The sequence below is a fragment of the Sinocyclocheilus anshuiensis genome, unplaced genomic scaffold (assembly GCF_001515605.1).
Source record: "Sinocyclocheilus anshuiensis isolate Anshui unplaced genomic scaffold, SAMN03320099.WGS_v1.1 scaffold152, whole genome shotgun sequence".
Lineage (NCBI taxonomy): Eukaryota > Metazoa > Chordata > Actinopteri > Cypriniformes > Cyprinidae > Sinocyclocheilus > Sinocyclocheilus anshuiensis.
The window spans coordinates 3,881,104-3,905,011 of NW_015555781.1; the positions used below are offsets into that span (position 1 = coordinate 3,881,104).

At 38.7% G+C, this 23,908-nt stretch overlaps 1 protein-coding gene across 9 annotated transcripts in view; it reads left to right on the forward strand.

The window, feature by feature from the left end:
* Window positions 1-15,018, forward strand: part of LOC107674648 (rho GTPase-activating protein 23-like) — a 70,832-nt gene extending 55,814 nt beyond the window's left edge. For 5 of the 9 annotated variants that reach the window (XM_016468687.1, XM_016468686.1, XM_016468680.1 and 2 more), the window contains 16 exons: window positions 4,017-4,175; window positions 4,606-4,720; window positions 4,833-4,872; window positions 5,836-5,973; window positions 6,184-6,492; window positions 7,393-7,454; window positions 7,549-7,777; window positions 7,874-8,026; window positions 8,243-8,321; window positions 8,480-8,553; window positions 8,943-9,032; window positions 9,401-9,526; window positions 9,623-9,664; window positions 10,317-10,410; window positions 12,122-12,153; window positions 12,367-15,018. In XM_016468687.1, coding sequence (XP_016324173.1) covers window positions 4,017-4,175; window positions 4,606-4,720; window positions 4,833-4,872; window positions 5,836-5,973; window positions 6,184-6,492; window positions 7,393-7,454; window positions 7,549-7,777; window positions 7,874-8,026; window positions 8,243-8,321; window positions 8,480-8,553; window positions 8,943-9,032; window positions 9,401-9,526; window positions 9,623-9,664; window positions 10,317-10,410; window positions 12,122-12,153; window positions 12,367-13,758 — 3,134 coding nt within the window. In that variant the 3' untranslated portion in view covers window positions 13,759-15,018. The remainder of the gene's footprint in view (window positions 1-4,016; window positions 4,176-4,605; window positions 4,721-4,832; window positions 4,873-5,835; window positions 5,974-6,183; window positions 6,493-7,392; window positions 7,455-7,548; window positions 7,778-7,873; window positions 8,027-8,242; window positions 8,322-8,479; window positions 8,554-8,942; window positions 9,033-9,400; window positions 9,527-9,622; window positions 9,665-10,316; window positions 10,411-12,121; window positions 12,154-12,366) is intronic. The other 4 variants (XM_016468681.1, XM_016468683.1, XM_016468684.1 and 1 more) reach the window with 3 other exon arrangements.
* The last annotated feature ends 8,890 nt before the right edge of the window (window positions 15,019-23,908 follow it).

Sequence of the window (23,908 nt, forward strand, 5' to 3'; positions counted from 1 at the left end):
AGATTGTTCTGCTCTTTTCACTGCTGGACATCTTTTTATGATCTGTTGTGATTGCATAAGCTGTTGTTATTGCAGTGCTTTCATTCCTGAGGGAGGTTAAGCCTAAAACCACTATGCATAAAAGTGCCCCACCTTTAGCAGTCAGCACAGACGAGAAGCATGTTTCTGCCTCCACACACCTGTACAATGCAACACTCCCCTTGAGTTAGACCCTTCAGTTTGATTACATTTGTTAAAATGATCTTGCTTACGTTATGTGTTTGTGTATGTTTAGGAGAAGTTGTGGAGTATTGCAAAAATGTAACTACATATTTAGGATGGGAGCAGGTCGTTGTGTATCCCAGGTCCTGTTTAGAGATTGATGGAGGCAACACAGCAGAAAAGACTCTGAAACAGAGAGGACTAAACTGAAACTAACAGAAATGCTCACAAGCTGGGGCACGTTACACCATACTGATAAAAACAACAGACAGTCTGTCCTTGCTCTACCTGTCATGTCAGTGGAGTCGTTTGTACTGGAATTTCTCGTATTGATTTGGGGTGAATGGTTTTCAAACTGCGTTACTGTGTTAGTGCAACTGGATCTTTGTTTTATGTAAAGATGACATTCAAGTCATATGATTACAACCAGGAAACATCAATTATATTAATTGCATATGGCCATATCTATATCAATCTACAGCATGCAACAAACTAAAAGCCTGTCCGTGCCTTGTTTTAAAATTGAGAAGGTTTTTAGACAAATTTTTGGTCTTGAAAGTGTTATTTTAGGATAATTATGATGATATTGTAGCTTTTATTAATATTTTATTATTTTATTTAATATTTTTAATTTTTTTTTTTTATGAATTTAGTTCTAGCTAACTAACTATAAGCCTGGTAAAAAATATAAATAAATAAATAAAAAAGACTTTGTGATATCTTTATTCATTCCAGCCCACAGACGAATAATACCCAATCGTTTTTTTTTTTTCACTTTATGAACATAGTTTACTAAAAATCAGCCTGATCAGAAATTTCTAGTTCATTCTTATTGGAGGTTCTGTAAAACTTGTCTCAGTTAGCAACAGTAACCAGGGGAGGGTCAGTTCATTCAGGTATTCAGGCAAAACGTTCTTGAGAGGAATGAGGAAAGTTAAAAAAGTTTTGGAATTAATGTAGTTGTTTCATGTAGTGCATACTTTTATGTTGTTTAGTTGCAGAAGACTTGCACTTTTTACAAACGTGTAATGAACTGAGAATGCAGAAGGAAAAGGAGCAGGGAGCAGGGTTTTTGGGGGTTAGGGGTGAAGGACACACACATACACACTCTCACACAATCAGATATTACCGGACACAATCGGCACACTCAGCTCTTTCTGCCCTCAATGTGGTCATTGTGTCTCCAGTAAAAAGGGGAGGAGTCTTCACTCCACCAACCATTCACACACTAACATGCTACACGCGAACTCACCAGAAATATCCGTTCTGATGGGTTGGGTTATTTACAGCTTTGCATCTGAACCTCAAAATACAACTGTTGCACATGACTGATGTTAAAGTAGTACAGATGGATTTTCTATGTGCAAGTGTTGTATGTCCATGAGACAGACTCTATGGAGTTGTGTGTGGAGGTGTGTGTGTGTGTGTTTGTGTGTGTGAGCTCATACTCAGGCTTCAGTAATGAGGGCCTTTGTTAAACCCACAGAACAGCTATTTCTGCCAGTGGCTGGAAAACAAGCACAGTCCAGATTCCACATCCTAGATTGGGAATGTTTCCGCCCCTGCTCCCTTCTAGTATGAGAAAGAGTAGACAACATAAGAGAATTAAAAGAAAAATATGAAGGTAGAATGACGTCAAAAAGATTTGCATACGCAGGGTAAGAGTTGTGGAAGTGTACATAAGACTGTAAGCGTAAATTAAATTTGCATGCGCAAGAGAAGCTTTGTAAAGGTGTAAATTGCGTTTCAAGCGCAAGAAAAAAATATTTGCAGCATTTTACTGTTACTCGTAAGTGTAATTCATGTATTGTGAAACTGCAGCTTCATGCTAACGCAAAATAAATATGATCTCTGCGTATGCAAATCTTTTTGACGTCATTCTACCTTCATAGAAAAATGATTCACTTGATTTAAGATAAACATTTAATTAGAGGTTGGTTGATGTATGTGCATTGTAATGAATGTTGAAGACATTTAAACATTTGATAAACTGATGAATAAGAAGAAAAGGAGTGGACTTCATATGAAGTCAGAAGTGATGGATGGCTAAGATAGTCACATGAAAAAGTGATGCACAGAGATAAAGAAACACAAATTATGAGAATAGAGAGCAGGATACTGATGAGTTTAAACGGAGGGGAGGGGGCCAGGGGGGTATTTCTTAAGCTTTTTAGAAACAAAAGGGTCTATATTATACCCCGAGAAAGCCGCCTGTTAGCATTAATCTTCTTCTCTACTCGGCCAGATTTTATTGGTTCGGTCACCTGAGCCTTATATCATGTGACTAATCAAAGCAGGAAAATGACAACACTGATTGGCTGGTGGCACTATAAGGACACTTTTCTCTTTTACTATTTTGAATGGCTGTCAATAGAGAAAGATGCTCTCTGCATGGCCCAGTTGTTCAAAAAGTTAATCTGGCTCAAAATGTTGAAATATACTTGAAATAAGGCATGTAATTGTTAGAAAGTAATTGTAATGTAAGTGTAATTAGATAAAATGTAATTGTTAGGACTATTGACTGGTTCATCTCTGAAATCTCTCTGAATCCCAGCTTCTACTGGGATCAGGATAATCCTGCTTTTTTGGATCAAAGGTATTACAAATGTGGTTTGAACAACACTTACTGAAGGTTTGATCCAGATCAAAACCAAGACTGGATTTCATGATCAACTCCATTCTTAGAATCCTTTGTTTTTTGCATTTAAACAACCAATTTTCAAGATTTGATCTAATCTGATCCAAAATCTGATCAGAGTACTTTTAAACAACTGGGCCTAGAGCTAACTGGACCATGCTAACCAGACAAATCTTGTTTAGAAATCCTCTTGTTCAGTGATGTTTGTGTGCTGCTGCCACCTGCTGGTGTAGATAGATGTTGTTGCAGGTGGTTAACTGGTTGACAGAATCTCCTCAGTCACTGAAATACCAACGTTCTGCCAAATTGTGTTTTTGAGGTGATCATGTTACTGCTGCAGGCCAGGAAAGACCTGACACATAACTGCAAGCACATGCTTTGAAAACAGAGTTTTTTTTTTTAAGAATTCATTGAAGGTGCCACTCATCTCACACATGGCTAATATGTGCTTATATATTAAGGATTTGGGGAAAAGAAAGACATTGACAGGATGGATCTTTAATGTATTAGCTTTAACCAGTTGACCACTCCAAAGAGGTTGTTATAAAAGCATACCTGCAGCAACCAACCACTTCCCACGAGAAACTCACAACACCAGGCACTATGCGCTTTAGCAAGAACTGAAACCATGTGTTAATACAAAAAGGACTTGTACATCTCAGTTCCACATTGATTACTTATTTCATGGAGGGCCACGAGTCAGGTACAAAATGCTGTATGCTTTATTCATTCTTTCTCTTTCTTCTTTTATCTCTCAGCATTTTTCACTTTGTCACATATCATATGCTTAAACATGATGAGTGGGTACAGATAAAGTGTGCACTATAGCTTCTCCTTACAGTAACACTCGATTACTCCTCCTCTCTTTGAGAGTGTCTAAATCTCTTTAGGTTTTGCAGTAAATTGAGTGTTTGGAAATTCAGTTGTTTACTTTTGTATGCACACATGTCAGAGAGGAAGAGTCTCTTGTGTTTTGGTGTATTATGATATTTAAATATCTTGAAATTAACTGTGCAACACCATTTTGCTTTCCCTCTAACCTTTCCCTCCCTCCTTGTTATTCTTTTTGGTTTCCCTTCTTTCAATCTTACTCCTCTTACCAATATAACTTTCTTTTATTCTTGTCTTCCTTCCTTCCCCTTTTCCTATCCTTTCCTCCGTTCCACTCCTCCCACAGATGAGCCGACCAGTCCAAGTGCAGATCTGCGGGCACGTCATGTCCCTGCCTCCTCCGTCGTGTCCAGTGGCGGTATAAACTCTGCCCCTGCTGTGGCCACAAGCCCCGCCTCCCCAACCTTCACCTTTCCCCTCAACCGCCTTTTCTCCCACGACTGCAGTGAGTGATGCAGAGAAAGAGGAACACTGTTACTGTTACTACTAAATGACCAAATCACTGCCTAGAGCTGTACATGAAAACATCGCGACGAGTTTACGCAATTACGTAAACATTCAGAAGCTGCATGTGATCGTTATAAAGCTCCTCCTACTGCATGCGTACTCATACGGCACAAATAAGTCAAATGTATATGTGCATGCCGTACTGCATTTGTTAACATGATCTTTCGGTAATGCCCGTGCACCGTCTTTGGACTTCACTGAGACTGTGATGAAGATCACCACCTTCCCACCTCCTAATCTCAGATTACTCCCTGTATCCTACCCAACTCCACACTAACTGTCCTTTATCAGCTCTCTCTCTTTTCTTGTTCTTTGTCCTTTTCACCGTTTGTAATGAGTGGATGTCTCTCTCTTTCTCTCTCTATAAGCAGGGGATCCCAAGTCTAATCGTCGCTCCTCTTACCTGCTGGCCATCACCACTGAACGCTCCAAGTCATGTGATGAGGGGCTTAATGCATATAGAGAAGAGGGGCGGGTCTTCTCGTGAGTTTTGGGAATTTTACTATTACTATTTTTGAATACTGTTCACATCTCAGTAAAGATGTGTGAGTTGATTTTTATGTTTGAACATGTTCTTATTGTGCTTCTTCAACAGGAGGATTCCAAAAAGAGTCAAGAGCTTCTTTACTGAAGGGGTGAGTTTGATTCCCTAAATTACAGTAGAAACCGGGTCATACTCTCTAAAATTTCGATATGAACAAAAGTACTGTGTTGTTTTAAGTCAACGTAATGTGATGTATTTCTGTGTATAGATCCTGGATGCTGATTGGTCAATATTAGGGTTATTTTAGCATTATTTGTATACTATTGTTTTTATTAATATTTTGAATTAGCTGTTATTTTATGTCTTCAGTTTTCATTTTAATTGCAGTTTAAGTTTTAAAATTTTGTTATGTGCTTTTGATATATTTCTGATTATAGATCAGATTCTGATTGGTCAATATCAGTGTTATTTTATAATTTTTTTATATACTATTATGGTTTTTATTAATATTTTGAATAAGCTTTTATTTTGATGTTTTCAGTGTATATTTTAATTTAAGTTTAAAAATTGTATGTGATGTCTTTTATTTTTCAAAAAATATTTCAATTGCATTTCTACTAATTTTATTTTGTTTTCATAATTTTAGTAGTTCAACTTTTTTTTGTTCTGTAAGTTGCAAAGGCAGCATCTAGTTTTTTAAGTCAGCATCTAGTTTTTTATTTCAATTAACAAAAACTATCTTGGATTGTTTTAGTTTTAGCTAACAATAACAACACTGTGTCAGTATAGCATTCAAGCCATATTATAATCCATGCTATAATAACAGTTTTCACCGCTCCGTTGTCTATTTTTTATTTCAATTGAATATGCATGTTTGCTAAAGCAGTGCCCCAATAGTTATTTAGCTATTGGTTAGCATTTTCCTATCGCCCAAGAATGGATTAAAAAGTTAAAAAGGTCCATTTTGTTTCAAATTGTATTGTATGATATTTTAACTTAAAACCTTGGAGTGTACAGCTTTAAATGTTCTCTTCCTGTATTCTGGGTCTTTGTATACTGTAGTTCCATGTCAGTGTCACAGTTGTGTATTTCTCTGTCCTGTGTCATGGTTTAGTCTCTGGACAGTCTGGGTGCTGCGGCAGAAGCTCGCTCTAAACGACACTCTACCTCGGAGCTGGGCAGCATCAGCTACAGTGACGTGAAGAGAGAAGGCTGGCTCCACTTCAAACAGATCCACACGGAGAAGGGCAAGGTAAGTCAAACAGACAGCGAGGGTTCATTTATAATCTGGGGGAGCAGTTGTTAGTGGCTTAGGTAATGATGTGGGCTTGTAACCGAAAGGTTTTAGGTTCAAACTCGCCATGCAAGTTGCTTTGGATAAAAGTGTCTGTTAAATGACTACCGTAATTAGTTACCTGTATGATCTGATGGATGAGATTAGTCTTTTCTCTCTCTCTTGCAGAAGGTGGGTAGTGCCATCTGGCCTTGGAGGCGGGTGTTCTCTGTGCTTCGGTCCCATTCTCTGTTCTTGTACAAAGACAAGCGAGAGGCAGTGCTCAAAGGGGCGGTGCTGGGAGGCGGGGCTGAAGAGGAGCAGCCAATCAGCATCCGGGGTTGCCTTGTGGACATTGCGTACAGTGAAACGAAGCGCAAACACGCGTTGAGGTTGACCACACAGGACTTCTGTGAATACTTGCTACAGGCGGAGGACAGAGAGGACATGCTGGAGTGGATCAGAGTCATCAGAGAAAACGGCAAGACTGACAACGAGGTGAGAGTGTGAGAATGATGGAACATAGAGGTCTTCAACCGAATGAAATGGCTAGACCAAATTTGTCGAGGTTGTCATTGCCTGTACAGGAAGCAGTGCATGTTTACATGGGGTTTGTTTCTGAGATCTCCTTCCTCTCTTACTGCTGTTTACTGTCAGCAGGCTTTGCTTTTGCTAGTAAATGTGAATATGGTCATAATATATGGGCTTGTATAATATATGGGATTTTATCCATATAAATAATTTTTATTTTATTATTTTTTTATGGACATGCTAAAATAAAACCTAACATACTTGGAAAAACTTAAATTAAAATGAAGAACTTGTAATTTAATTTAATTTTAATTTATGAACATACTAAAATAAAAACTAATATACTTGGATAAACTAAAATTCAAATAAAGTACATAAATAACATTTTATTTTATTATTTTATTTTATGAACATGTTAAAATAAAATCTAACATACTTGGAAAAACTAGCGTTAAAATAAAGTACATTTTATTTTGTTTTCAATTTTCGATTTTATTTTATGAACATGCTAAAATAAAACCTAACATACTTATAATGTACATTTTTTTGTTTGTTTTTATATTTTATTTTATAGTTTGTTGCAGAAATATGAAAATGCACTTTATTTTAATTTTTTCTAATTTATTTAAATTTTTTCCAATTATGTTTTATTTTAGTGCATGAAAAAGTTTTAATTTACACTTTGTTGTAGTTGTCATTACCGATAACACAGTTTGTTGATTGATTTCCCCGAAGAGTGACAACTCTGTGGCCTGTGGTTTGCACTGCACAAAATGGCAAAATTTGCTCAACCAATGGTTTTTGGGGTGGGACAATTAATAATTTTTCAGTTAAATTGAAATGCTCTTTATTCATATTTGTCTGTAGGAATTGGGTTTCTCACGACAGGCTCTCATCAATAAGAAACTTAATGACTACAGGAAGCAAAGGTGAGATTGGAGCCCACTGTAGCATTTTGTTGTTCTGGAAAAAAAAAGATTAATTAATTAAAATGATCCGCTTCCTCTTGGTTCCCTCTTGTAGTCCAACAGGTAATAAACCAGACTCCTCACCCAGAGTGCCTCGAATGACATTTCTGCTCAGTAAGCAAGACAACAGCCCACCTCCACGTTCCCCAAAACACGAGGCTAAAGATGAGAGCAGTCCCCCTAAATCTCCTTGGGGCATAAATATAATGAAGAAGGCTAAGAAAGCAAGTCCTAAAGTGTTTTGTGTGCGTCTAGAGGACTGCCAGCCTGCTACCAACAACAAGGTGTGTCCTTTATGCAATGTGCTGAATGTGTTTCTTATGCTTACTGGTAACTTCACGTTAGTATGTTTACATGTGTATGTCTGTTGGTCTGTGTAGTTCATTCCCCTGATTGTGGAGATCTGCTGTGGGTTGGTGGAGGACATGGGTCTGGAGTACACAGGGATCTACAGAGTGCCAGGAAACAATGCAGTAGTGTCCAGCCTGCAGGAGCAGCTAAACAAAGGAGGAGACATCAACATCGCTGAGGAGGTGAGCTGTTTACTCACTCACACACACACACACACACACACACACACACACACAATCTCTGTCATTGTTAACTTGCCACTGGCTCTTTGAGACTGAGTCAACATGCTGGTTATATTCACTTCCCATGTTTAAGCGGATACTTCCTCATATTGAGAGCTCAATGATAATTGGGTTCAACAACAACAACAACTGCTTTCACTTTTTACTCCTGTACAGAAATGGCAAGACTTGAATGTGGTCAGCAGCCTACTAAAGTCCTTCTTCCGTAAACTCCCAGAACCCCTCTTCACAGATGGTGAGATTATGAGCATGTGAACTGTGATTTAGTGCTATTTTATGTGCATAAAACTGTAAATATACTGGAATCCTTCTGAAATATATTTTGAAAGGTATGAAGTATGTCATGTAGTGACATTTTTCCTTCCATTTCTCTTTCTCTTTATCCTCTTGAAGACAAATACAATGACTTTATTGAGGCCAATCGGATGGAGAATGCCAGTGACAGGCTAAGGACAATGAAGAAACTGGTATGAACTTGCTTTCAGCATGTTACTTTAAAAGCCACATTGTGCTGCAAGTCTACATTACCGTTCAAATGTTTGAGATCTGTAAAGTTGTTTTTTTATTTTTTTTTTAAGTCTTTATGTTCACCAAGGCCTGCATTTATTTGATCAAAAATATATTATAACATATGCACATTTTCACTCAGGATCAATCAAAGGTTTTAATAAAACAGCATTTACTTGAAATATAAATATTTTATTTTGCTTTACTATCACTTTTAAACTATTTTGTCTTTGGAAAAAAAATCACACTGACCCTAAACTTTTTAACAGTAGCGTATAGCATTTAGTTTGTATTTTCTTCACTTGTTTTTCTATTAACTTTCCATTTGTCTCTTTTTGTCTTTCTGCAGATACGTGATCTCCCAGATTATTACTTCCACACTCTAAAATTTCTAATTGGACATCTAAAGACTGTGGCAGACCACTCTGAGAAGAACAAAGTGAGCAACACTTGCTTTTCTGTGATTCAGATATTTCAGTATTTTAAATTACAGTATATTTTTACTATTGGAAATTTACAAAGCATAGTTGAACACAGATGTTTCTTTTTATATATTAATTTGGGCTTGTGTTGAGTTTAAAAACCAGCTGGGACAAGTCTTTTTTCCTTGCCTATGCAGACCTTTGCAAATAGTCTAGAGATTTTAATAAGTAATATTGATTACATTTTATTACTTATTAGTAGCATCTGAATTTGGCATTTCACATTAAAAAAGCAGCAGAGCTGCTTGTGTAACCCGTTGCATACAGTAGAATGCTAGTTCATATTAGCTGTATGATGTCTTACTGTGCGCTTATGTATGTGCAGATGGAGCCACGTAATTTGGCACTGGTGTTTGGCCCCACTCTTGTCCGGAACTCAGAGGACAACATGACAGATATGGTCACCCACATGCCTGACCGCTACAAGATTGTGGAGACACTCATTCAGCACGTAAGGCACAAAGCTGACAAAAATGACCACCGGTTTTTAAGCTAGTCTCCATTTTAATTATGATTTTAAACAATGATTGTCTTGCTCTCTGCGCAGCATGCCTGGTTTTTCAGTGAAGAAAACGAAAAAGATGAAAAGGTTTGTTTTCTTTATATTTAGTGTTATTGAGATTCATCAAAATTAATTTATGAATCATAAAGTGATCTATATGATTAAATAACTAACAGTGTTGGGGAAAGTTACTTTTAAAAGTAATGCATTACAATATTGCGTTACTCCCTAAAAAAGTAACTAATTACGTTACTTAGTTACTTTTTATGGAAAGTAATGCGTTACATTACTTTTGCATTACTTTCGCATTACTTTTTAAATATGAGCAGGGCTTGATTGCATTTCACTGTTTTGAAATGCAAAATGTTTTCATCTGTTTTTTGTGAGTGGGATGAATTAATGCACATTCACATTTAGTCTAGAACTACAGTAACATCATGTTCACACAGCGCACACAACTCCTCTGCACTTCCGATTTCTCCCAATATGGGGACAGGAGACTTGTCAGTCAATAAATGGGAAAACAAAGTAACTGGCGTTACTTTTTTGAAAAAGTAACTCAGATATTTTCTTGTAAATTAAAAAAGTAATGTGTTACTTTACTAGTTACTTGAAAAAAGTAATCTGATTACGTAACTCACGTTACTTGTAATGCGTTACCCCCAGCACTGATAACTAAACATTTAAATTCTAAAGTTTTTCATGGCTTTTTAAAAAATATTTAAATGTCGCCCCTCAGACACCAGTGGACACAGAGGATGTTCAGCCCGCCCCAAACATAGATCACCTCCTCTCTAATATTGGTCGGACGGGCCCGCTGGGGGAGGCATCAGGTGAGAGTGCTTAACCAGTTACAACCAACAATGCGCAGGTTAAAAACAGCCAGTTATAGTTGACAGTAGTCTACATTAGATGGCTTTTGGCTAGCAGTCATATTCCACCTCAGATGACTAACACTAGGATACATACTTTCATCTGCATGTGGATGGACAGGTCTGTACGTTGAACATGTGACAGTAGTAGACAGCAGGTCCAACATGTTTCTGTGTTCCTGCACGTTGAACGCTCTTTACATCTCTGAGTTTTCTTTTTTAAACAATCTCTTTCATTATATTCACTTTCTGCTGTCTTTCTCTGTACATTTCTGCATCCCTCTCTTAGCTGAGCCTGTGGAACAGCCACTGCGGTAGGATGGGTTTCCCCTGCCCTGCACTCTGTGTGTGTGTGTGTGTTCATGAGTGTGTGTTTAATGGCTATTTGCACAAGTTATGGAGGTGTTTATGGCCTCGTTTACATGTGCTGTTCACTTCTGTGTTAATTTGAAGTGCTAAATACAGCTGTCAACAGGATACTTTTTTATCCTCTCTTTCAAAGCAACCATATTCAAACAGAATAGCTCATGGCAGGGGTGTATCTAATATTTTGTCATTATTTGAACATGATAATGTAGGTCTAAATATAGGTATAAATATTATATAAGCAGGTATTGCTTAGTATTGACTATACAATATACAGTACTGTTCAAACCGGGTCAGTCAGATTTTTGTTAATGTTTTTGAATGAGGTTTCGTATGGCTGCATTTATTGGATCGAAAATACAGCAAAAACATTAATATAATGAACTATTATTACAAAGAACTTTCAATAATGTTTTCTATTTAGATATATTTTAAAATGTAATTGGTTTCAATTTCTGTGATGGTAAAGCTGTATTTTCAGCATCATTACTCCAGTCTTCAGTGTCACATGACTCTTCAGAAATCATTATAATATGCTGATTTGCTGCTCAAGAAACATTTCTTATTATCATCAATGTTGAAAACTATTTTCCCTGAAAACAGTTTTTTTGCAGTCTTTTACTGTCACTTTACATGTAAATGTAATTTTATGTCCTCTCATTTAACATTTTTTGAACGCTAGTGGTATGTATCACAAACGTAAATGCCATGTAAAATTATTTGTGCAAAATCTAAATAATATTGAAGAGCTAAGCCTTCACAATTCGTAACTTTTAGAAAACTTCTAAAGTGACACCCAAGCCAGGTAAACGGGGCCTGTGTGTGCTGGCAACTTGTGTTTGTTTCGTCTTTCTGCCCCTCTGACAATTACAGTTTCTGCCCTTGCCTTCCCTTAGCTCTTTCATGGGTCGATGTCATCAGTATGTTATGTGATGTCATCAGTGTGCGCTTTATCTTTACCGCTGCATATATGGGCTCCTTCACTTCTTCTTCTAAGACCCTGTTCACATTGGAAAATTAACTGACAATCAACGGCTGGTTGTTTATTACACAGATGCTGTTTATATTGGATCTTGTGTGAACACTGTCTCACAATCACTGTTTATGGGGGTGATGCTTAATGATTGACACAGAGGCTGCTACAGGTCTTGTTTATTAATGTATAAAGTTAACTTACTGACAATCACAAGGTTGATCCTCCTCTGTGCCTCTCATTAATACAGCATATATTTAACATGGTGCCAAAATATTTGTTAATTTCACTAACTTCCTCTCTCCCTGTCTCTCCCTGTTTTTAACTGTCCAGACTCAACCAACAGTGATTCTGCAAAATCTAAGGTCAGTATTGACCAAAAACGATTTAATATGTTTGTTGTGTATTAAAGGTTAAAGAGAATACTGTAGGGATCTGGATGCTTTTGATCACTTTAAATTAGTAATACTTTTCTGTAAAAGCAATCTAATTTAATACATATTTGATAATAAATTTTTCATAATAATTAATATTAATGTATTTGTTTGAATTTAATTTTTGAAATATTTAATACTTAGGGGTCGTGGGGATCAAAACGTGACTTTACTCCCAAGGATATCCTGACGTTTTCGATTATGTCGGCTGTGACCCGCAAACGCCGGAAACGGCAGAACGGCCGTCTCCTCGGCAGCAGCACAGACGACGATTCTGAGCATGAACCCCTTAAATCCTGCATCTCCGAAAAAGACGACTTGCAAGAGATGGGGCAGGTCGCATCTTTCTGTGCCCCTCGAGCGGAGGGAGAAGATGATGAAGAAGAAGAGGAGGAAGAGGAGGAGGAGGGTGAGAGACAGAAGGCACAAGAGCAAAAAGAAGAAGTAGTTCCCAGCATTTCCTCCACAGAGGAAGCGGCACCAGCAGTGCTGCTGAGTGAGGAGGAAGAGCAAAGGTCTGAAGTGAAAGGTTGCAGCTGGCGAGGAGATGATGCACGGTCTATTGTGTCAGGTTACTCTACTCTGTCCACTCTGGGGCGGAGTTTAGCATCAGAGGGGCGCGGTGAAGATGCAGATGATGAGCATAGTGAACTGGTGAGTGAAACCGATAACGAAAGTGGATTTGCTTCACGCTCCCTCACCCAAGAGAGGCCAGAAAAACCAAGCCGTTCAAGCCAGAACCCACACGCCTCACCCGAACCAACCGCACCACGCAGTTTTCTCTATGCACACTGCAAATCGCAGACACCTTCTGCTGCCTCTGGCACAACCTTTGCTCCGCCTCCTCCTTCCCTCACAACCAGTCCTGAAGATGGCGCAGCACGTTCATCTACTCCCTCGACCTCCTCTTACTCATCATCCGCTTCCCAGCGCCTCCACAGCCGCCACTCTTTTAACTCCCACCGCCTCATACAGTGCGACACCCTCGCACGGCGTCGGCTAAAGGCAGACAAAGCCAAAGCACCCTCAGTGGACCTTTTGGAACTGTCCAGCTCCTCCGCCACGGAGGGAGAACGGCGGTCGGGTGCAAATCAAATCCCTGATTCCTCTCTGTCTCCTTCCCCAAAAGCCAAATCCTCCTCCAAAGGGGTTAGCGGGCGAAATGAGTGCATGGCAACATCCGCAGCCAGTCCCAGAAGCTACTTCTTGTCCACTGGGCAGGGTTCCCTGGCGGATCAGGTTCGGGCTCGTCTGATGGGCTCGGCGGATGATCTACGCAGCATTGGCCTGAGGAAGCAGCTCTCGCCAGAGACGCGCCGAAAAAGACGTGCATGGAGGAGGCACACTGTGGTGGTCTCTCCTACGGACAGTTCAGACAAAAAAACACCTGCGCCACCCCCCAAACCGCTAGCTTCACCCTCCCCTGTTGAAAACCAGGACGTTGGAGAGTCCCACCCAGAGTGCTCAGAGACTGAAGACCCTACTGCACAACGGGTCCTGCCTACCTCGCGCTTTCGTGATTTCTTGTACCAGTGATGGTGTGTACAGGCTAGTGAACCAAGAGAGCTGGATTTGGGTTGTGTTGTAGCTGTGTCCTCAGTATGTTCACACTGACAGCGATTATGTGGTTGCCAAGTACTGTTGACTGCCAGGTGTTCATACTCACTGCAGTGTCCAACTATCTCGTGGCGGATGATGTGAGCGTCATTGTGCACCATTCAAAATTAAACTGAGTTTGAATTTGAACAGAATTTAAATTGAGGTAGCAAACAGAATTGAAATTTTAATTGAATTAAGTGGAATTTAAAAGTAACTGAAATTCAAATAAAACTACAACAAGGGCATTTTCAGACCTGTAATGCTTTGTTCCGGAACAGGGTCTTAAATTGTTGCAATGTTGCACTTTCTCCTCGGTTCGGTTCGCTTTCACAAGGCAACATTTCACTTACCAAAATGTGTTTATGCAAGTCACATGTGTGTAAAACGGTCCTCTCATTGGTCAGATCGCACCTGTTTATGTTCCAGGAATCCGCTCATCGTGTCATCCGTCAGAATGGATTGATGCACACACTCATATGTTTCAATGTATATGTATATCAAGGCTTCATTGGGTCAGCATTCTTGCAATACACCTGTTTCAGAGAAGAGCAATAACATTTTTAAATGAAGAGATGCTCTTTGGTTTTCAACTATGATAAATAATGTGCTCACCCACCGAATTAAACACTGAACGCATTTCACATTATGAATTAGGATACAGCTTGGATTGTTGGTTCATTAGGTCAGATTGCGTTCTCATCAAAAGCAAACCACTTTAGAGTTCGGTTTCAGTCGGGCCAAGACCACCTCGTTCAGCCGTTCTCAGACCGATTGTTTTGGTGTGGATCTGAGTGTGATTATCATTTCTAAAATAACTCAACTAAAGTAGAAAATGTGTCAGGTTCTGAAACAAACGATACAAGCAAGCCAGGTGTGAAAACACCCTAAGCGTCATTTGTAATGAGAAATTAAAGAGTTATCAAGACAAACTTCTGCCTCATTTGATGTCACCTATAGACATTTGTACTTATTTTTATGTAGATTTTTGCTTTTTACAAATTGTTTCATTTTATGGACCAAGGTGGAAAAACACTTAGGCCTGGTTTCACAGACAGGGCTTAGATTAAGCCAGAATTAGGCCATAGTTCAATTAGGACATTTAAGTAATTTTTAATAAACATGCCTTAGATAAAGACATTACTTGTGTGCATCTTGAGACAAAACAATGGCACTGACATATTTTAAGATCAATCAGTGCAAGTTCAGACTTACATTTTAGTCTGGAACTAGGCTTAAGCCTTGTCTGTGAAACCAGGGGTTAATTTCCCAGAGTATCCTTACCTGTTGAAATTTCTTTGAATTGTAAGTTCCACTTTAATTCCTTTAATTCTAATTCTAATTCCAAATCAACTTCCAGTAGGGTGTGACCAAATTTGATTGTATGGAATTTCCTTGAATTGAAAGGGAGCTGAAACTAAAATGTTGCCTAGCCCTGGTCTGTATTCCTGTTGTTGCTGCATCACATCCTCAAATCATTCTCAGTGAAAATGAAACCAGTCACTTTGTCACTGCAAATCACTGTCGGTGTGAACGGCCCTTTAGGTTGCTCTGTGAATACAAAATAAAAACTGTTTAAAGCCCTCAGTTAAGTCAAATTTTCATTACTTTTACTCAGATTTACTTGCAAGGTAAAACCTGCAAGACAAAGGGGCTTTTCAGTGTTGCCAAAGTTTTCTTCTTCCTTCTTCCTTTCTTCCTTGGCCAGTTACATGACAACATTCTGCTCTTTAAATGACTGCCAAGACCCTCACGACTCACATGCCAAGGAGTGCTTTTGTGTTTTCAAATCCCAGATGAACCAATTCTTCAAACATGCCGGTACAGTATTGGCTAAACAGTGTTAGCAAACAGGAACAGTGTTGATAGTGACAGTTTTAACTAGTTTTAACATAGGCCATTGAGCTCAGAGCAGGTGCATAATTCTACCAGTAACTCATTACTTTAAGATCCATAAGAGGCAGTGTGGTGTGTTCCCCTTCCCACATGTTCATCTACACTGAGTAACAGCTCATTGGTGAAATCACTTCATATGAGTGTGTATGTGTGTCTGAAATTGCCTGTGTATACATTATGTGGTCGAGGATGTGTGTGTCAAACGATTTTGTAACATTTGTACAAAGCCTTGCTTAAGTTAACCTTGTAAATAAACATATATTATCCTTTTTTATTTTATTTTAGTTTATATATGGTTTACAAAGTGCACTTAGGTGCACAGTCATTTCTTTCAAGATGTTACTTGAAATGTTTTTCCTTAATATTTTTTTTGTTTTTTATACATATATTTTGTATGAATATAATAAGTGCTTGGGGTGTACCTGTTTTAACTCCACGAGACTGTTTTCCCTGTTAATGGCCTTTCTCTGTGAATTACAAATACTATGCAGAAATCTATTCACCTCAATGCAAAGAACAGAGATCTAACCTGCAAAGTGTGTCTGTCACAAGCTATAATAAATTCTTATTGCAGAGCATATTTCATTTGGGTTTTGTGTTTTTGTCTTGTTCTGCAGGCATTTTAGCACAGAGCATGATTTCTGAGAAAAGGTATAAAGAAATGGCATTGTTTCCGCCTCTACTGAGGTATTATATGTATTTGTGTGTGTGTGTGTGTGTGTGTGTTGTGTTTTTACAGTATTATAGAGGGACCTGAATAACCTGTATACAGGTCAATGTTTTAAATGAAACCGTTTAACAGGTTTAAACTTTAGCAATGGTTTGCATAGTTAAATATTTTGTCTTTGCTTTCAGTGTTTTATTTATATTTCCTCTATATAAAATCACTTCTTTAGTGTATTTACAGGGTGAGTAATATATTATTTATCTTTAAGTATCAGTGTAACCGATATTTAGAGATATTAAAACAGATTCTCAGATTCTGCCTTCCATGGACATCATGACACTTTTGTCACGTAAGTACAAAAATGCTCACAATGGCTACAAACCATTTTGACACTTGAAACATATACATATGTACAGTATGTATGTAGGCTATGTATATGTGAAAGATACATGTATTCCAATACCAAAAAGACTACTGCTGTCAGGGTTCTGCCCTAACACTCAATTTGTCTTGTGTCTGTTGTCCTGTGTCAGCACATGGCCTAGTTTGTTTTTCTCAGCCATGTGCTTCTCTAGCCCCTCCTCCTTGTTTCCTCTTTACCACACCCTCTTGTTAGCATTGTTGGTCTAATTGTGCTCACCTGTTCCTCGTGCGTTTTCCTCCCTATTTATAGTGCCCCTTGCCCTGCTGTCTTGGCTGGTCCGTGGTCATTCTTTCCCTCACTGTGTTTGTCTCTGTCTGTGGATGTGGCTGAGTATGTGTTCCTGTCTCCCTGTCTGTTTGATCTTGTGCTCTAGTCGTGCTCTAGTCTTGCCCTGGTCTTGTCTCTTGTAATTCTATGTTCTTGTCTTGCTCCTTGTTTTTGGATTTGGTCTGTTTTTGTCGTTTTGCTTTTATTTTAGTATTAATTTAGTTCTTTTAGTCCTGATCTTTTATTTTCATTTATTGGTTGATATTTTAGTTATTCGTGTTGGATAATAAGTATTTTTCTTTTTTATTAGTCGTTTTGTTTATTCTAGGGCTGCATGATAAATCGCATGCTATTATTTAACTCGCATCTTGTCAGTAAAGCCGGTTCAGTAATCAGCGGTAAATCTCCATCACCAATTGCAGTCAAGTCATTTCGGGTCACTCCAGTGTTGACCCAGGCCATTGTAGCCACCTCGGAGTCAATCAAGTCTGCTTCAATTAACCCTGTTGGCTGATCAATATTTTGTCATCCCCCTCATATGTGGAGAAGGAGGGGACATGCATTTCAACTTATGGGCCTTCCTTATGAAGACTCAACCCATGGGTCCAGGAGGACCCGAGTAAAGAACCCTCAAGCCCTGTGAGTCCAGAGGGGGCTAGTTCGTTGGCCTTGGTGTCAGAGCGTCAAGTAACCGTTACGACGTATTCTCCCAAGCCTCCCGGTCTATTTGACTTGTTTACAGAAGTTATGCCAGAGACCGTTCCAGCCTTTCATGTCACGCCTTCAGAAGTTGATCCTGCCAGTCAAGTCCATTGAGATTGCTCCTACCTATCATGTCCACAGAAGATGTTCCTGTCAGTTGTCAAGTCCATAGAGATGGCTCTTGCCTGTTGTGTCAGATCCACAGAAGTGGTTCCTGCCAGTCAAGTTCATGGAGACCATTCCTGTCTGTTAAGTCATGCCTTCAGAGGTTGTCCCTACCTATTCTGTCTGGGCCATACAAAGTGTTCCTGCCTGTCCTGTTATGTCCTCAGAGGTTGTCCCTGCCAGTTGGGTCATGGCCATAGAGATTGTTCCTGTCTTGTCAAGCCCTCAAGTGGTGTTCTTACCTGTCATGTCTGGGCCATATAAAGTGTTCCTGCCTGTCCTGTCACGCTTACAGAGGTCGTTCCTGCCAGTTGGGTCATGGCCATAGGTGTTCCTGCCTGTCAAGTTATGGCCATATAAAATGTTCCTGTCTGTCCTGTTATGTCCTTTTAAGGTTGTCCTTGCCAGTTGGGTCATGGCCATGGAGATGTGTTCCTGTTTGTCTTGTCATGCCCTCAGAGGTTGTTCCAGCTAGTCAAGTTACACTCACTGAGATCATACCAGACCAGCTATCTGCTGCTTTTTGAAGAAGTCCCTTGGAGGATGTTACTACTAGTGAAGTTGCGCCCACTGAGATCATACCAGACTGGCTATCTGCTGTTTCTGACGAGTCCCTCAGAGTATGCTCCTGCTAGTCATGTTTCACCTGTGGAGGCTGTCCCCGAGTATACTGCTCTCCATGTCATGACCTCTGAAGATGTTCCTGTACAGTCTGCTCCAGCCCAGTTCTAACCACTTATGACTCTGACTTCAAGCCCCCCCCACACCCCCTCCCCTCCCACCGCTGCCTGCACTTTCAATCTGGCAACTATGATCTGTTTGGTGGAATTGGACGCCAGGAGGTGTCCGTTGGGAGGGGGGTAGTGTCAGGGTTCTGCCCTGACACTCCATTTGTCTTGTGTCTGTTGTCCTGTGTCAGCACATGGCCTAGTTTGTTTTTCTCAGCCATGTGCTTCTCTAGCCCCTCCTCCTTGTTTCCTCTTTACCACACCCTCTTGTTAGCCTTGTTGGTCTAATTGTGCTCACCTGTTCCTCGTGCGTTTTCCTCCCTATTTATAGTGCCCCTTGCCCTACTGTCTTGGCCGGTCCGTGGTCATTCTTTCCCTCACTGTGTTTATCTCTGTCTGTGGATGTGGCTGAGTACGTGTTCCTGTCTCCCTGTCTGTTTGATCTTGTGCTCTAGTCTTGCCCTAATTTTTTGTTCTTGTCTTGCTCCTTTTTTTGGATTTAGTCTGTCTTTTTGCTTTTATTTTAGTATTAATTTAGTTCTCTTAGTCCTGATCTTTTATTTTCATTTATTGGTTGATTATTTGTTATTCGTGTTGGGTAATTTAATTTTAATTTTTTTTTTTTGTCCTTTTTGTTTTGTTTATTCTCTTGCCTGTCTTGGAGTAATTTGTTCCTGTGGAGCCGTGTTTTGTCTTGTGGTGTTAGAGTTCCTGTCCTGACCTGTTCCTGTCCACTGGTTCCCTTGCCTGGCGTCTGGGGTGCTTCAGAGTTATGGTCAATAAGTATCTGAGCTCAGCTCTCTGGTGCCTTGCTCTGGTCTCTCCACCGGCCTGGTCTTGCCACCTCCTCTGCTGCTATAGTATTCTGCCAGTTGATGTCTGAGGCTGTTCCAGTGGCCTTCCCTAGCTATCTCTGTTTTCTGTGTTCCTGTTGTGGTATCACCTGTGCACCTCACAACCCTTTTGTATTGATCTATTTTGTCAAACCCTTGTTACTCACACTGCAATTGGGTCCTCCTTCTGTGTGTGTGTGTGTGTGTGTGTGTGTGTGTGTGTGTGTGTGTGTGTGAGACTTTGCACATCTAGACTTTGCAATATTTGCCCACTTTTCTATAGTAGTGCAGTATTAGGGGTTTTTGGTGTGTCTGGGATGACCTGACATTATTTTTTCGTGATCAGCATAACCCTCACGTAACCACACTTCCACACTCATAACCACTGACTGTTCTCGCACAATTATGATTTTCCCACTCATGTTTACCTCTCATCTCCACCCTTCAGCAGCATGACTGGCTCCAGCTGAGATCACCACCACCTACACCTATGGCCCTTGCTTTTGCTGTCCACATAAAAACCATTCTACATGTTTTTCTTGTAATATCGACATTTATTTTGCAATCATGTGATATCTTATTATGCAGCAAGGTGATGTCTGAAACTAACATATTATGTTGATATCAGCCTAGCTCTCAAACCGAACCAAAATAACTGCTAGTTTACGCTTCATGCTTTTGAAAGGAACTGCATGTAAGAAGGTGGAGAGATACAAATATTTGAAAATATGTAAAACAGACGTCATTACATGACTGATATATCATGTAATCCTGGAATGCCTTTATTGTAGTATTGCAATTACGCAAGGAATAATATGCAGAATTCTTCATGAACAATGGCTGATTTCCAAGAAAAGTAACTAAGGTGTATTTATGTCATTTGTCACTGTTATTGCAGTGCTTTTATTGACCTCGGCAGATGTTTACCACACCTCTGCCTGTTTTAGCTGGGTTTCTTCTGCATTTGATCATGAATGAGTTTAATTTTGTCGCTATATTGAGTACAAGATTCTCTGAGGATTCGTCTGCATTCCCGGGCGTTTTTCCCATAACTACAGCACCGTGACTGCTAATACATGAGAAAGAGTTTAGCTTAAACTGTTGCAAGTGGGTGATAACCCTGCTTTAGTTTAATAAACTCTATTTATTGTTGTGCTCATCGGTATGATTTTCCATAGCAACCAATGCAGAATTAATTATTTTTATCAAGTCTTGTTCCGTGGTTCCATTTATTCTAAATATAGATGCACCTCAGGTGAACTATAGGTAACTCTAGTAGTCTATAAATGTTGCGTGCAGTAAAGGAAAGGAATCTCTTCACCAACAATTACATTTAAGGGACCATATAATGCATATTATATTATATACCATATTACATTTAAGGGACCATATAATGCATTTAAAATCTTATTTTTTCAAGTCTACACTACTGTTCAAAAATTTTTTGCTCATGTTTTTGAAAGAAGTCTCATATTTTCACCAAGGCTACATATATTTGACCAAAATACAGTAAAAATAGTTATACTGTGAAATATAATTACAATTTAAAGTAGCTGTTTTAATGTTTAAAAATGTTATTCATTCCTGTGATGGTAAAGCTGAATTTTCAGCATCATTACTCAAGTCTTCAGTGTCACATGATCCTTCAGAAATCATTCTAATATGCTGATTGCTGCTCCAGAAACATTTCTTGTTATTTATCAATGTTTAAAACAGTTGTGCTTCTTAATATTCTTGTGGAAACAGTGATAGATTTTTCTTTGATGAATATATAGTTCGGCATTCTTTGATGAATATAAAGTTGCTGAGTAAAAGTATTAATTTCTAAAAAATAAAAAAAATCTTGCTGACCCCGAACTTTAGAGCAGTAGTTAATGTAGGTTTCTTTGACCGAAAACAACCCGAAGTGGTAATTTTCATTTTGCATGACCAGTTTCCTCTCTCTCACTTACCTGTAAAATAAATGTCCTTTTTTTACTACTGTATCATTATGATTTTTAAGTAAGTGACCTCTATTATGACATGGCTAACCTGTTTGCATATGAAATAAGTGACTACACTTATGTGTTGCAAGCTGCTGTTACATTTAGTTTGCGCTGCACTAGATGTTTATTACTGAAGTTTATAACAGCCATATTTGTGACATTTTCACAGAACAAAACGTGCCAAGTTCTTCAGTCAGAAACGTTCAGAGGCTCTTTATTTCTGATAGGAGATTTATGTTTGGGACCTCATAGCCATGAGCCGTTTTTCAGCTTGGTTCCAGTAATTTCAGATTCCCCTAAAAGAGCACTCAGAAAAGTTTTGCTTATGTTGCTAAGTGAGTGAAATTCTTAGTACATAAAGTCTTATTTTGTCTCAGTTTAAATTTTTCATCTAATATTTATATTTCATTTGAGATTAATTGAATTAACAACGACAATTTTTAATAGTTTTCATTGACAGTAACGACAATAACAAAAATACTATTTTTCTTTTGACCTCAAATCATATGTTTCTCAAACTCTTCTTCATTATGCATGGTTTAGTTTAGTTTGTGGTGGCATTTCATTGCCATGTTTCCAGTAGCTTTGTCTCTGTACTCTGGCAAAATACCAAAAACTCTCTCTCCCTCCTTCCATCCATCAGCGTTTCCCTCTGACCTCTGTGTATCTTTCACTTATACGCACACACTTGTCAGAGACACTTTATCGTGGTCTTTACATTCTGGTTGCTGTGGTGAGGGTCTCTTTGCTGCAACTGTCACTCCACTTTTTCTCTTTAATGTATTTTACTCTGAAGTAATACGAAAAGTATTAAAAAAGAAAGCAAACAATGTTTTATGACATTTCAGAGAGCTGATGAAGAGAAGAGGGTTTGAAGTAGTGTTGACTAGGGCAAATTTCCATGCTGTGAAAGAATGCAGAGCAGCTATTTCACTGTGAGCATGACCTCTCTCTTTCTTCAGGTCTTTTTGAGTCCAATTAAAGCTCTGGCAGAGAATCGGGATGAATTCACTAAACAGTTACACCACATTTGCACACAGTATTTCAGTGCAAAAACTTCTTATTCATTGTCTGCAATATAGTTAAATCAGGTGCTAAATGCACTAAAATAGCACTGCACTTTATTTAAATTAAATCATGGCTTAACATGGCTTATCGATTGTGGCTTATTCATGTAACTTAATGCTATTTGCCTGGCACAATTAATGCTGAATATTTATGATTTGAAGAAACAAATATTTAAATTAAAAAGACATGAACACTACCGTTCAAAAGTTTGGGGTCAGTAAGGTTTTTATTTGAAAATAAATTAATACTTTTATTCAGTAAGGACACATCAAATAGATTAAAAGTAACAGTAAAGACATTTATAATTGCTGTTCTTTTGAATTTTACGTCCATCAAAGGAATCCTGAAAAAAAAAAAAACACAAACACATTAAACAGCACAACTGTTTTCAACATTGATAATAATTTGAAATGTTTCTTGAGCAGCTAATCAGAATGATTTCTGAAGGATCATGTGACATTTAAGACTTTACATCACTCAAATGCACTCAAACTGCATTTAGAATGATTTTGAATAGTCATTATAAATTGGTTTACTGTATTTTTAATCAAATAAATTCAGCCTTAGTGAGCAAAAGAGACTTAAAACATACTGTTATTACAAATATATACCAAGCCTTTGAATGTTAGCATATATTTGTGTGCATTTTCTATTGTTCATGGCGGTAGTAATCCATCTTGTTCTAGCTAATCAAAAGAGCTTTTTTCAACCACTTTACACTATACTGAGTTAGCAGGCTAAGCTGTTATCTTGCTAACTTCAGATTTTACCTTGATTTGCATGAATTGGCACTAACACATACGGCACTAAATTGCCGCTAAAATCAACGGCACAGTTCATTCTTACTGAATTCCTCCCTCATCCTGTTTTTTTTCTTCAGCTCAGCCTATTGTAACACTGCACCGCTCTGCACAGCTAGGCTTAACTTAGCTTTGAAAAGTCTATAAAGAGCTCAGTGTGCGCTACTGGCAATTTTGCAATCTTTGTTCTTAGTGAATAGTCTTTTTCCAAGCTTGCACAAGCCTGTGAAGCAGAGCAAGTCACTTTAATCTGGAAAACAAACATATGTTGATTATTAAGAATGAAAACATGACAAAAAACAATCTAGAAATAATTTCCCCATTACTGTCATCTGATATCCTGTTATACGTGCAGTCATTGCTGCTGACGCTGGCCCTCAGTTATTAGTGTCTTACATCACCGTGGGATGAGATCATCCCTCATGTTTGTGACTGTAGCTTCTGACCTCCCAGTGCTCTCACGTCTCGAGTATGTGTGAGTGTGCACATATATATTTATTTTGGAAGATGTTTGAGCAATGGGTTGATTTTGGTCCATGTTTTGTATGAGTCAAA